Source organism: Hermetia illucens, chromosome 3 (genome assembly GCF_905115235.1).
Source record: "Hermetia illucens chromosome 3, iHerIll2.2.curated.20191125, whole genome shotgun sequence".
In the NCBI taxonomy this organism is placed as follows: Eukaryota; Metazoa; Arthropoda; class Insecta; order Diptera; family Stratiomyidae; genus Hermetia; species Hermetia illucens.
The window spans coordinates 72372064-72385375 of record NC_051851.1 but is presented as its reverse complement, the minus strand read 5'-3'; the positions used below and the strand labels follow the sequence as shown (position 1 = coordinate 72385375).

General features: G+C 43.9%; 1 protein-coding gene across 1 annotated transcript in view; it reads right to left on the bottom strand.

Annotated features, from left to right (window-relative positions):
* LOC119651054 (protein timeless homolog) overlaps positions 1-9919 on the bottom strand; it is a 543993-nt gene extending 534074 nt beyond the window's left edge. Inside the window, exons 1-2 of the mRNA XM_038054383.1 lie at positions 9465-9919; positions 9085-9408 (exon numbers count right to left, since the gene is read on the bottom strand). Coding sequence (XP_037910311.1) covers positions 9085-9408; positions 9465-9566 — 426 coding nt within the window. The 5' untranslated portion in view covers positions 9567-9919. The remainder of the gene's footprint in view (positions 1-9084; positions 9409-9464) is intronic.
* Between the last annotated feature and the right edge of the window lie 3393 nt (positions 9920-13312).

Genomic DNA, 13312 nt, shown 5'->3' with positions numbered 1-13312 from the left:
TTGAAACGAATTTGGCCACCGAAGGTTACATCCAGGTCTTGAAAATAGGTCAGTAGTGGAAGATGTCGTCCACCAAGAGTGTAGGAAAAGGATGTTGGGGTGGGTTTGAGCGAATAATACACCCAGCGGCATCTTCTACCATTCAGTGTTAACTTGTTAACCGAGCACCAATAGACCACAGTCAAGGTTGGGCTGCAAGAGACCACAGTCCAGCGGAGACAAAACAAAGTCAAATAATTTAAGGTCTTCAGTGTAAAGGAAAGACGGGCGGGTAAGGATGGATGGGAGGGCTCATTAATGAAAAATAGGAATAGTAGAGAGCCAAGTATGGAACCTTGGAGAAAACCAAAGGAAATGAAAGAACGGGATGAGTAACTATCAAAAGAAACTCTGCAGGAACAGTATGATAAGTAGAGAAGAGAAAAGCTGTGGAGAAAGCGGTGTAAAAGCGACTCAGTTTTGTATTGAGGGGTGCTTCTCCATACCATAACATGAGGGTAATGCTTAACTATGTAAAGAATGCAACTTTCTACAAAAGCAATTGGGTCCTGCAAGGTTGAAATTGAATTTGTCTGAAAATATGATCTTAATATAATCTGGTCTTTACAAAAGATTTTGAAAGTTTTTTTTTCAAAATAATGTGGTTTTCCCTAGAATGGAGCCGTTTTTTCTAATCGATCTGTATTTTCCTTTGTAATTGACGAATTTCACGATTTTTTTAAGAAACGCCTGCTGAGCTTTCATTGAACTGTATTTCGCCTGACCTTTAAAGAATAGATATACTTTGATCAACCCATGCAAGGATAGCGTCTATTTGAACTAGACAGTTGGGTTGTTCAATCAATCGACCTATACTAGATATTCACATAAGCTGAGTTTTCAACGGCATAACAAGTAGAAGAAAACAATTCGGGGAACTTCAAAAAAATGGGAGCTTATCAAAATGGAGAAGCGCCAACTTAGTAGAAAATTTGAAATAATTTATATGGGCGGCTTTTTCTGCGTTGGGTGTAACTTGAATACTTTGATACTTTAAGGCTACATCAATAGATCATCTCCAAAGTCAGCAATTGACTCATTGTGCAATTACACTTCCTACACTTACCCATATTCGTGAACATGCTCCGTTTTACCGGAACTTTCGGGATTTGGGCGAACATAACTGCCCTTATGAAAACAACACCATTTATCCTACCTCTTCTACAATTTTCAACTCTTTCCTTTAAAATTCTTGATATTTATTCTGTGATATAATATCCTTTTTGTATCTACAATTCTTCAATAATCCTTCTTCAAGAAGAACCTGTTCAATTTGAAATATTCCAAGTTACAAGATATTTTCAGTTCTCTCAAATAATACAAAGCTTCGGCTTAGTCACCCCCTTACTGCCAACATTAACTCTCGTTATCCTACCTGCACTGTAGGTAGATTCGGGTTCTATTCCAATTGTACTATCCATAAAATGTTTCGAGGCTATAAAAATCTCCTGTGTGCTTGTCTTCATCGTTCCTTTTCTCCTTTTGATGAGGAAATTAGTTCTCTGCTTTCTCTTCCCTTCTTTGGGGTAAGAGCTTCCCCATCCAGCATTTTGCAGAAGCATGCTTGCAGAACTGACTCGAAATAGCAACACATCATCCTTGAAAGATGTTTTCTACGCGTGAAGTGATTTCTTATTCCATTTGATAACAAAAAAATGGATGCCAGGAGCAGACCATTTTTTCATATATAATATTCCATTGTACTCCTTCGATCCTTAAAAAATCTTGGAGAATATCAAACAGAAAACTGGATGCGTTTGCCATCAACATACGCTCTAATAAGCTCCGTTCCGTCCGTTCCGCTGTCTGGCGAAAGTCCTGGGAATACTCAAAGATAATTTTTAATCAGATCTGGGACTTATGACCGGAGGCCATGAACGTTGCTGCCGAATTATGAAGAATGCTAAGGAATATGTTTCATCTGCGTGGAGGAACCAAGAAAAAAAATCTGTTGTTTTCTCCTGTCGTCGGTGTTTTTTCTTTTTTGCTCGGTGCGAACATAATTGCTAGAGGCTAGGAGATTGCGTCCTTTGGTACTATCCTTCTTTCCTACCTAGTCACAAAGTAATAATCATAAACAATGAAGGCCGAGGAAGTGAGAGTGAGACCCGCCTGACTGCCTCGACTTACATTAGTTATTCTATAACAATTTGCCAAGAGGACGACGGACACGAAGCAGCATCTTGTCAGGATGAATTTTCAAAGAAATTTTTGAACACAAAATGGTTATTAAATTTGCCACTGTCGTAGGAGGGAATTACAACCTCCAGACAGGCGTCTTTGTCCAATTTTGAAAATTAGGAAAAAATGAAATTATTATGCTCATTGGAGATTTTGAATACGTGATAAGATGAGGACAATGGCCGTAAAGAAAGTAAATATTTGACTCACCGACGCCATAAGAATAAGAGAGTCAATGTAAGACATATTACAGTGTAATGTAGAGACGAAGTCCCAGCAATTATATTGGTGACTTCACTCATATTCACAGAAACCGTTTTATTTGTTTTTACCAAATAAGTCCTTCGTCGTGGATGTATGGGGAGTATTATCGGTCTCCGGATAGCTCAAGTGGTGTCAATCGTTACAACCGTCTCTGAGAAAAATGCATGTGACGGACGGACAGACAGACAGACCTGTGAGGAGTTGCCAGATCTCCCATCAGGCGCGTCCCTTCGTGTGAATAAAGGAATGTTCGGCGGATGCGTATGAATATGTACGCATACATGTGCAGGTCCGGTAGATGGGAGAGAAACGGAGAAACCAAAAGGGAAATCTCATACTGGAACTGAAAAGGTCCGAAGAGAGCCAAGCCGACAGCTTCAGCAGCCAAGTCAAAAATTTACTTGAAGAAAGTGCTGCCGTCCGTGCTCAAAAACATGAAATTACTATCCAGTGCAAGGACCTAGATGATGTCACTTCTAAGCCTGAAATCTGCACTGCCTTAGCGCAGGAGGGATCCATTATAAGCCTTAGAAAGGCGTATAGAGGTATATAGACGGCGACCATCCGGCTGCCAACAGAAGCAACGCACAAGCTGCTGGATGTCGGGAAGGTCAGTATTGGAAGAATAGTTTGTCGCCTTGGAGAGCAAATCTCATTGAAGAGATGCTTCAAGGGAGATTGCTCGGTCTAGCCGATGCAGACAGTTGTAGTGAAACAGGTCACATTGCTCGAGATTGTAATAAGCATCCTAAATGCATGCTGTATGATGGAAAGAGGACCTGGACAGTGGGCATATTGCCGGAAGCGGCAAGTGTCCCGAGTTCAAAAAGGCGCTAAGTGAGGTTGGTCCAAACCAACCTCGATCACGCGCAAAATCTGCTCTCGCAGACAACCCATGAATCAGAGATGCAAGTGGCTATAATAAGCGAACCCTATAGAAATCCTAACAATAATGTATGGGTAAAAGATCCAACAGGTGGGGCGGCCTTGTGAGCATGTGGGAATCAAGCCATACAGGAATGTATAAGGCAGTCCAGCAGTTAGTTCGTATGAGCAAAAATAGACGGCATATACGTCTACAGCTCCTATGCTCCAAGCCTGACGCTGGCCGAATTCGAGAACATGCTGGACAGATTGATTCTGGATGCAAAAAGACGGAAACCAAAGCCATCGTCGATAATTTCAATGAATGGGCCACAGAATGGGGAAGTTCACTGATACACATGCAAGAGGGCGTTGTCTCTTGGAGGCTTTCGTGCAGTTAGATATCATATTGGCTAACGATAATCAGGTTAATACTTACCGGAAAGGGGGTCCGGTCTATTGTGGATCTGACTTTTGTTAGTCCTTCACTAGCTCGGGATATGTCCTGGCACGCGTAGAGACTTTTCTACCTGCCTGGGAGAACCAACAAGTCTGTTAGCTAGAAAGTACAGGGAACAACCGCACCAGGCGCGCAAGTTTTACCAATAAGTCAGCAAGATGAAGTCCTATATACGTCGACGCTCATCTTGCCGAGACAAAGAGTGAAATCTGATTTCCGACAGATAGAAGAAACAGTCCGTGTAATACATCGGTTTAAAAACCATAAGTCGCTAGGAGTCGATGGAATTACAGCCGAACTGGTTAAATATGAAGGCGGTGGTGTGGTGCACCAAGCGGTTCGTCCACTGAAGCTCAAAGTATGGGACAGCGAATCAATGCCTGACCACTGGCAACGCGGCATTATCTGTCCCATACATCCAATCTATAACCACTGCGTTGAGTGTTTTGGCAATATTGGTCTGAAATTGCGGAAGTCCGTGAGATCTTTGTTTCTTTTTAGAATCAGAACTACAGAAGCTGATGAGGAAGCGTGTTTGGCATTCCAATGTTGACGTTTGACCTCCCCGACTTTTTATTCCCATTCCTCTGAAACTTTATTGAATAAACTAAAACTCGGTCGATTTGATGTGGCACGAAAGGCTTTGTAGTATCGTTGTTTTTCGTCGATAAAAAATTTTTGGCTTCCTAGAGTTGTTTTTAATGTGAAAGGTGACTTTACGCACTTCAAACTGTAGGCATGAGCTTATACTGTTTATTTCTGTGGGAAGTGTTCTGTTTACTAGATTGTTTTTTAGTAAACTGCGTGCTTTATAGGATTCTGACCTTTGGATGGTAGACGGGGGTGATATTAGGATTGGCTGTTGCTGATATTGACCATCAGGGTACAACACATCCATCCTAAGCTGCGGTTGTTGATTATTGTTAGGTCCAGGCCCGAGAAATGAGTCCGTGTGTTGTTAATGAGATAATGGTAGGTAGGTTTGCTATTATTAGAAATTTGGAACTCTGCTCCAATGAGGAGTTCTGAAAGAGCTTGGCCCTTGTTCCTTCACAAACGGGGTGGGCTCGTCGTGATCGATTTCGCCATTTGGCTCTATCAAATGCCTGCCTGACCTGAATGCAATCGCGAGGCTTTTAATTCCCCATCCAGCGTATCAAGTCACCATTGTTTAGGCCGGCCTTTTGGTCATTTACCATCAACTTCGATGTTCAGACCAATGTTAGCAAGTATTGGCACTCAGAACCAAAGAGGACGACAGGACGAACGACATGGCGGTAAATTTTAGATTTGAGCCGTTCGTTGATACGTCAATCACAAAGAACGTCAGTTGTGGAACACCACTTTATCCAGGTTGCGTTAATGTGTGAATCAATTTCATAACGCAGGGCTCCATTGGCTGACAGCGCTAACGCGAGGTATTTAAATGGCTCAGTTCTGGGCAAGTCACTGCCGCTGGCAGTGATTGTGCCTGTTTCATGGGGATCGGTAGTCAAAAATTCAGTTTTATTTAGATTCAATCTGAGACCGTGTTGCACGAGGCGATCATTCCATTTTTGGACAAGCTGCTCAAAATCACTTTTGCTAGTAGATGCTAGGAAAGCATCATCTGCATAAGGCAGTGTATAGGGCGCTGGTCGTTGGATATCCCATGTGACAGTGTTCATAACAAGCACAAAAAGGAGTGGTAAGAGGGCGCTTCCTTGATGAACATAAACAGAAACACGAAGCGGCTTTGATACATCCGCCACAATAGGAACTTTACTTTTCGGATCGTGGTAGAGCAATTGAACCCAGCGTACGAGTTCTTCTGGTACTAAATGTTGTCGTAGAGTATTCCAGATGAGTTCGTGTGGCACACTGTCAAATGCTTTCTCCAAGTCCAGAAATGCAACGTAAAGAGGGCTCCATCTGTAACCGCGCAGCGTGTATTTCGTCAGTAGTTCCACAGTTCGTGACAAATCTGGCTTGATTCACGGTTCTGTCAACGATTTCGCGAATAGGGTTGTCAAAAATGCCTTCAAAAATCTTCATGGTATGGAATAGTAATCGGATCGGGCAGTAATTCGAACATTCTGCTGGACTACCTTTCTTTTTCCACAATGGAACAGTGGTACTTTCTTGCCAGTCAGATGGTGTTCTTCCTTCCTGAATAACCCGGTTAAAGAATTCACTGAGCCACAGTGTTGGGTCCCAGCTCTTCGCTTTCCAGAGCTCAGATGCGATGTCGTCAGGTCCAGTGGCTTTCCCAGATTTCAATCGTTTTATTGCTTCCTCGATTTCAGTTGCGCTGATTGGTGGAACTCCTAATGTCAGCAATAATTCTTAAATATTCTCGCCATCTATCCGTTGGGGCTCGATGGTTAGTACGCAAAGTACTGTTCTTATCATTAACGCAACAGAAGTCTTCGATACCCTGTCTGAATTCGTTTCGACTTTTGGCAAGTCGATATAAATCTCTCTCGCCATCCCGAGTGCTCAGTTTATCGTAAAGACTTTTGTAATGGTCCGCTCGGGTGACGCTTTCTTTGCTTCACGGTTGGCATTCTTATATATTTGCCAATTGGTGAGCGTTTTATCGTCTAGAAACTTGTGATAGAGACGTTTCTTTTCACGGACCTTCATTTCAATATCGCCATTGCAAAGTCAAGTAGCTCGGTTAATGTATCGCTTACCTGGCTTGGTGACCCCAAGGGTTGCAGAGGCCGCTTTGTGGATCGTGTCTTTCACTTAATTCCACAATTCTTCCACATTCATAATGGTTGGTAATCGCGTAAGTAAGATCATTTCTTCTTTTTTCTCACGAAATCGTCACCATTTAATGCGAGGCGTGCCAGTACGTTCCTCACGCTGTTTTATCGGTGGCTTAATTCGCAGGACGGCAATCAACTGCCGATGTTGAATTGCAATGGTCCCATAGGGAACGGCTTTGCAATCAGTGACGGTAGTAAAATGTTGGCGTCTTACGAGAATATAATCGATTTGCGTTTTACTGTTCTGACTATAAAATGTAGGCAGTGTTGATGGGCCATCTTATAATAAGTGCAACGTCATGGGTATCCGCAAAATCGATTATACGGTTGCCACCCTCATTGCGCGCTCCGAACCCCTTTCCCCCATGGCACCTACTACCGTCTGCCTTTTCACCCACATGAGCATTAAGGTAATGATGATATAGTCATCAGCAGGCACGTTGCAAGTGTTTTCATCGAGAAGTTGCCAGAAGGCATCTTTCTCGGCATCAGTGAATAGTTCGATAAGCTGATATAATGGTGAGCTTCATCAGCCGGTCATCGAATCGCTCGACTTCTTTAATGGCATCATAGAAACCCTCTGGGATGGCAATGCCAACACCGTATTGAAGTTTATAGCCATTTTTACCGTTCGCGTTCAATGTTGCAGCTTTTTGCACCAGACCATCGGGTTTCTTGCAGAGCGCAGATATCAATGCGCCTTTTCCGAAGGGTTCTTGCGAGATCCTCGGTCTTTCCAGTTAGGGTGCAGACACGTATTTGTTTTGTTGGGATTAACTTACGTACTAACGCCGTCCATGCGTTAAGAACCCTTGCCCATTTCTCGACAGGACCGGAGCCCGTCCTGCCGCGTCGACTGAGGTAAACGCCCTAGCATTTCTCCGAGGCTTGGAACTCAATCCAATCATCATGTTTGTAACGACATTGTATGCATTTTCTTGGTCGACCTGTCGCCGGACCTGTCACCAAGAGAGATCAGGTAGAATTTAGCATAGTGGAATAACTTCAAATATACTTTATAGTATACAAAGTACGTTGCCTCAAGCCCCCCTCCTTTACCTGGGCTTGGGACCAGCATACTATGCCACTTTTCCTCGGCATAATGCTCAAGAGTCGCTTTGTTTTTACGTAAACTTTATATCTTATGTTGAAGGATCCGCACCATTTACTGCATTTACAATTTCCAAATCACTTGAAGTATTAATTTTATTCGCGATTTTGGGGAAAGTATGGTAGCTGCATTTGAGCTCTTCGTAATTTAGTTTGTTTGCAATTGCACTGAAAGCTTTAACCACTTCGTTAAGAAGTTTTTGATAGCCAGAGACTATCTGATTACGGGGACGGTTAAAGGCGGGGATCCCGCTGGCTAGGGTGACTTTTTCACCGCTTTATTGGCGATGTAGAATGATGTTTCAGCACTGCACTGAAGAAGTGTTTCCCTCTTACTAATTTGTTTATCTCCTCTTAAGGGTTTCTGATGCAGAGAAGCCTTGATAAATGTCGGAACATATAGGGGGGCCAATATCGACTCGGATTACTATCTCGTTGGCATAGTGCTGAACTTTGAGAGCGTTGACAATTTCTCCTATCTAGGGTCGAAAATCACAACCGATAGCAGCTATGATGATGAAATCCGCGCACGGTTGTTGTCAGCCAACAGAGCCTATTTCAGCTTACAAAGACTGTTCCGCTCGAAACGTCTCACCATAGGATCAAAGCTCTTACTGTACAAGACTATGATCTTGCCAGTCCTCATGTATTCCTCGGAGACTTGGGTTCTTAGCAAGAAGAATTGCGAATTCTTGGCCGAGTTCGAGAGAAGAATCCTCCGAAGAAAGTTTGGCACCCTACATGAGGATCGACGATTCCATAGCCTACACAATGACGAAATCTATGAGCGATACAATGACCGTCCGCTTGTGGATCAAATCCGACTCAATAGGTTACAGTGGGCGGGTCACTTAATCCGTATGGATGAGGATGATCCAGTCCGGAAAGTCTATAAGGGCAATATCTATGGTAGAAAAAGAAGACGAGGGAGACCCTGCCAAGATGGAGCGATGGCGTAGGCCAGGACGGCAGACAGCTTTTAGGGATATCGAATTGGTGGACCTCGGCGCAAAACCGGGATGTCTGGAGTTCCTTATTAAGGCAGGGCTAGACCGAATACCGGTTGTTGCGCCGTTGATGATGATAATGATGCAGAGAACCTTCTTTTTCGTAAGGGACGGCAAAGTTTTTGGAACATGAGCTAAGTACATTAAGGTAATTTGCAGGATTCCTTTGGACTTCTCCAATTGTTATGTTCTGGATGGCAGCTATCTGATTACACTGAAGATACTCTCATTTTGGACAGGCTTTCTCCCGAACTTGGTAGTCAGAGCTGCCGCAAGTGTAAATTAAGAACTTCTAATAAGATCATCTATCTTGTGAGAAATAGAATATTGGCCTTGCGTTAACTTGCTTTATAAAAAAATTTCTTACGACACGCTTCACTCTCTATACTAATTCACGTAAACTCACCGTTTCCAGGGCTTTGTGCAACTTAACCGTGAGGGCACCCCACAATTGTCCGGATGTGAAGGCACTCTTGTACCCTTGCAGAATGTCCACCAATTCCATATAAATTTTCCGACCCGCCCCATCCTTGGGCAATCCGTTGCGATACAAGAGCAAGGTCGGATTCGTTAAAATCACTAACAAACGGATCAAAACATCGGAAAACTCGGGGTCGTCAATGTGGTCCGGAAGCATAGGAACGAGATCCGTTTGCACGACTTTCGCGCGACCCAAGTGGCGACGATATTCATGAATGTCCCCGTCGCGTCGCAGGATCCAAATTAAATGCTACAAAAGACAGATTGTTATTCCAGTTGATACAAATTATTTGTTTTGAAACATACTTTTAACCCTTGTATGGCATCTGGTTCCGCGTGGTACTTTTCACCGTCGAAATAACCGAGAGCCGCACACGTCGCGTCTATGTCTGCTAGTAATATCGACATTTTACCTATTCCCGCACCTTAACCGATCGCGTTAGAATGAAATCAATTGCGATAATCCAAGTAGATTTCAATTTAGCACCGAACCGACGAATTTCGCAACGTTGTAAACAAACCGGTTGACTGTCAAACTGATGGATGGAGCGTTTCCCGCCAAAGCGAACGTCATGCGAGCCGAGAAGCAGCTGTGCGATCGTTGATGGATCGAATCTTTGCTAGAAGCTGGTTTGTTTCATAGGGCAGCTGGTTTCTCGCATAAATTTGTAACCCACTGTAAGCGATCCAGGAAAATCGAAGAAATGTTCAATTTAAATTCATACATTTGGTTTGATCTATAAAATACTAGAAAGTTTGACAATTACTTTGAATGAAATGAAATTTAAAGGCAAAACTACTGTGATTAAGTGAGCTGTCTTTTGACCTAACAAATTTCTATATAATCTAAGTGTAACCTTACGGTGTTTTTAGCGATTAAATTATTTAAAATAGACTTTTTGCTTTTCCGCTAGTATTATTTATTATATTTGCATATACCGATATTTTAGGAACCGCTTGCTTCCTTCATCAGCGCTACAAGTCCTAGACTGGGAGGAAAGCACTTGTTTGAACTTAACTTATATTGGGTTGCCAATTCGAGTGCCACATAGTATTTCCTCTACCTATCTACCTTCCTACAAGCCATTCTAGCTTCTTTCGTGGCTGCAACTATAAGTAGAATAAATGGCGATGTAGATTCGAAAGTCTATACATTACTGCGCTGTGGCGAAATAACGCTTTATTGGTAAATATCTGACTTTGGACCTTATACTCCGTGAAATTTGGTGAGAATACTCTTGAGATGATATGCTTCAAGAATATGTCATAAAAAAATTCAATTTTACTAGCCATGACAACTAATTGATCCTAATTGGGTGGGTTCAATGATTGTTTCACGTTTCTCTAATAGGCGGAAGTTTCTGATGTCTGTTGCTGGAAAATTTTAAAGTTCTATGACTCAAGTATTGCTCCTGTTAATTCATGCGGGCAACTCTCCCCGCAGTAGCACACAGACCACTATATGACGGGGGATCGGTTTGTGGAAATTCATTGAAAGTATATTTAAATCTGGCTAATAGATATCCGCCTACAGTAGACTACAGGTCAGCACGTCAGGCTTGTTGTGCCATATGTGGCGATCAGGTAGGACTTGCCGGTTCCAATACATGCTGTAAGGAGAACTATCGAGTACTGCTCATAAACCGCACATATTCCCGTGAGCAGCACATGCTTATATGCAAAGTTTTGATGGATCACCTTACATACAGCATTATGTCTGTTCGTCTATTTTACCGACACCATAACAGTGCAGCCAAAAATGTGATGGCCCAACGTCCCTAACGCTTAACCACAGACAATTCTGGTGTTTATATATATTGCCTTTGACTTCTCTTGTTCGATTCGCTCTGGTTTGCCTTCGTCCCACTCAAAAAATTGAAAGATCGATTCTTTAAGTTAAATGGAGTCAGCTCGCAATCAGCCTTTTTTTAAGGAGGTGGAAATCTTCAAAAAACTCTGGCCTGGGCACGGCAGAGTGTGCACTAAAGCCCACTACCCAATATACTCGTGGTGGATGCTTTTTTGCAAGTATACTTTATGTGCTGCTTAAAACTGAGTTTTCCGTCTATCATCAACCCCAAGTATTTGATGGCCGACTTGGAAGTGATAAAAGTCCTGGGGGGGGGGGTTTAACGTGAATACCTGCCGTAAAGGCATAATCCCACGGTCCTCTTCGGACACGGATTGATTTTGGGTCCACAATCAGAACCCCGCCATGCAAGCACAGCGGTCCTGGTTTATACTGAGTGCAGGCTCAGCGTTCATACCAGTGGATGCGAGACCTATCTAACTCCTCTGCTGCAACTAAGGAGTACGGCACCTGAGTTGTACAGCGCAACTCCACGCTTGAGCTCCGAGGAGCTCTGCCCGCGATGTAGGCATAACCACAACCAATATGAAACTCCCACTAGGGGGCCAACCGCAAATAACCGGGCCGAGAACACATCCTCCAGGAATTCTCCAGGAGCATATGCTTGCAGAGGGCCATCCCGGTTCCCATGGTACTAGATAACCTTCGGTGAGGCTTCGTGGCAGAGCCACTTCAGATGAGTCCCTTGCAGACTCGAGTCTGATCGCCCTCCTCGAGTACGTGGGGACGGAACTCCCCAACGGGATAACGGCTTGGAAGTGATGGTATGATTCCCGATTCTAATGCAGGCGTAATTTCTTTTGCGGCGCTTAGTGATGAGGACCGCTTGCACTCTGCAGCCAAGCCTTAACAACACTGATTGCTTTGCGCTCATTATACATGATGTTCCACATTAGTGGGCCCAGTATAGATCCCTGTGGGACACCCGCGGAGACAACGTACTCCTTGGGTCAATCATCGGTATTATACCAGAGTGTTCGCTCATGGAAGTAGCTATCGATAACAGCGGCGAGGTAGGTGGGAACACCAATCGCTAGAGACTTTCGTATAAGGTTCCAATTGCCCGAGTTGAATGCATTTCTCACATCCAGGGTCTTCACCACACAATATTTCCTGGTACAATCCTTTCCGTGAATTGCATTTTCGGCCAAGCCAGTAACCATTTTAATGGCATCAACGGTTGATCTGGTTTTACGGAACCCATACTGCCTATCTGAAAGGCCCCCTTGGCTCTCGACGACTGGGAGTAGTTTATTATAAATAACCCGCTCCAACATTTTCCCCATAGTGTTTAGAAGACATATAGGAGGACAGTTCCCCTAGCGGTTCGTCAGTCTTAGGCAGCAGCACCAGCTTCGTGAACATATCCGGTCTACATTCGACGGCAAGTTTGAGGTCCTTATTCGGTATGCCGTCCAGACCCGGTGCTTTGCTGTCGCCTATTCGACTGCAGGTCTCCAGCAGCTCGTTCCTGGTGATTGGTAGCATTGCCGTCCCATTCACCGGACGCTCGATCGAAGGCTCACTAAGTTCACCATTCCACCAATAATTGGGGCTTCTGGTGGGGAATGAGCATCTCCTAGGCATCGACGCGACACATGCCTTGGAGATGCTTTGTGTAACATGGAGATCTTTATCCTGACAAAAGTCAGATCTACAATTGAACCAGTTCCTCCTTTCCTATAACTGTTTACATCGCCTTCGTTGGCCAGAACTACATGTAACTGGGCAAATGCTTCTAATAAGCACCTCCCTCCCCCTTTGCGTTAGTCTCTTTGTTGCCCCACTCGACAGTCACCGCCTATCATCTTTAGACCTCGTCTCCTTGCGTCGTGAACAAGATCGTCTAACAGGTCTTCAAACTCAGGAAGTATGAGGCTCGGTGGAGCGTAGCAACTGTATATGAGTATACTGCTTATTTTTGCCCACACAAAAAGCCACTAGACGCCTGGCGCATGGTATATTGTATGGCTTGACGACCGCACGCCCATATTGCCGTTCAACCAGTCGAATCTGTGACCCATACACCACCGTCAAGATTTCTGTACGGTTCGCTAATGATAGCAACCTCCATTGCGGATTCGTAAGTGGTCTGCGCAAGCAAATCTTGTGCAACCTTGCAATGATTGAGGTGTATTAACGTCATTTTTTCACAGCATTTAACGCCTTTCTAAATTCTGGGCATTTACCACTTCCCGGTTATCCCGTCCCTCTTTTCCTTCCCACAAAATACATTTCGGGCCTCTATTGCACTCCTTGGCAATATGACCTTCCTCCCCATACC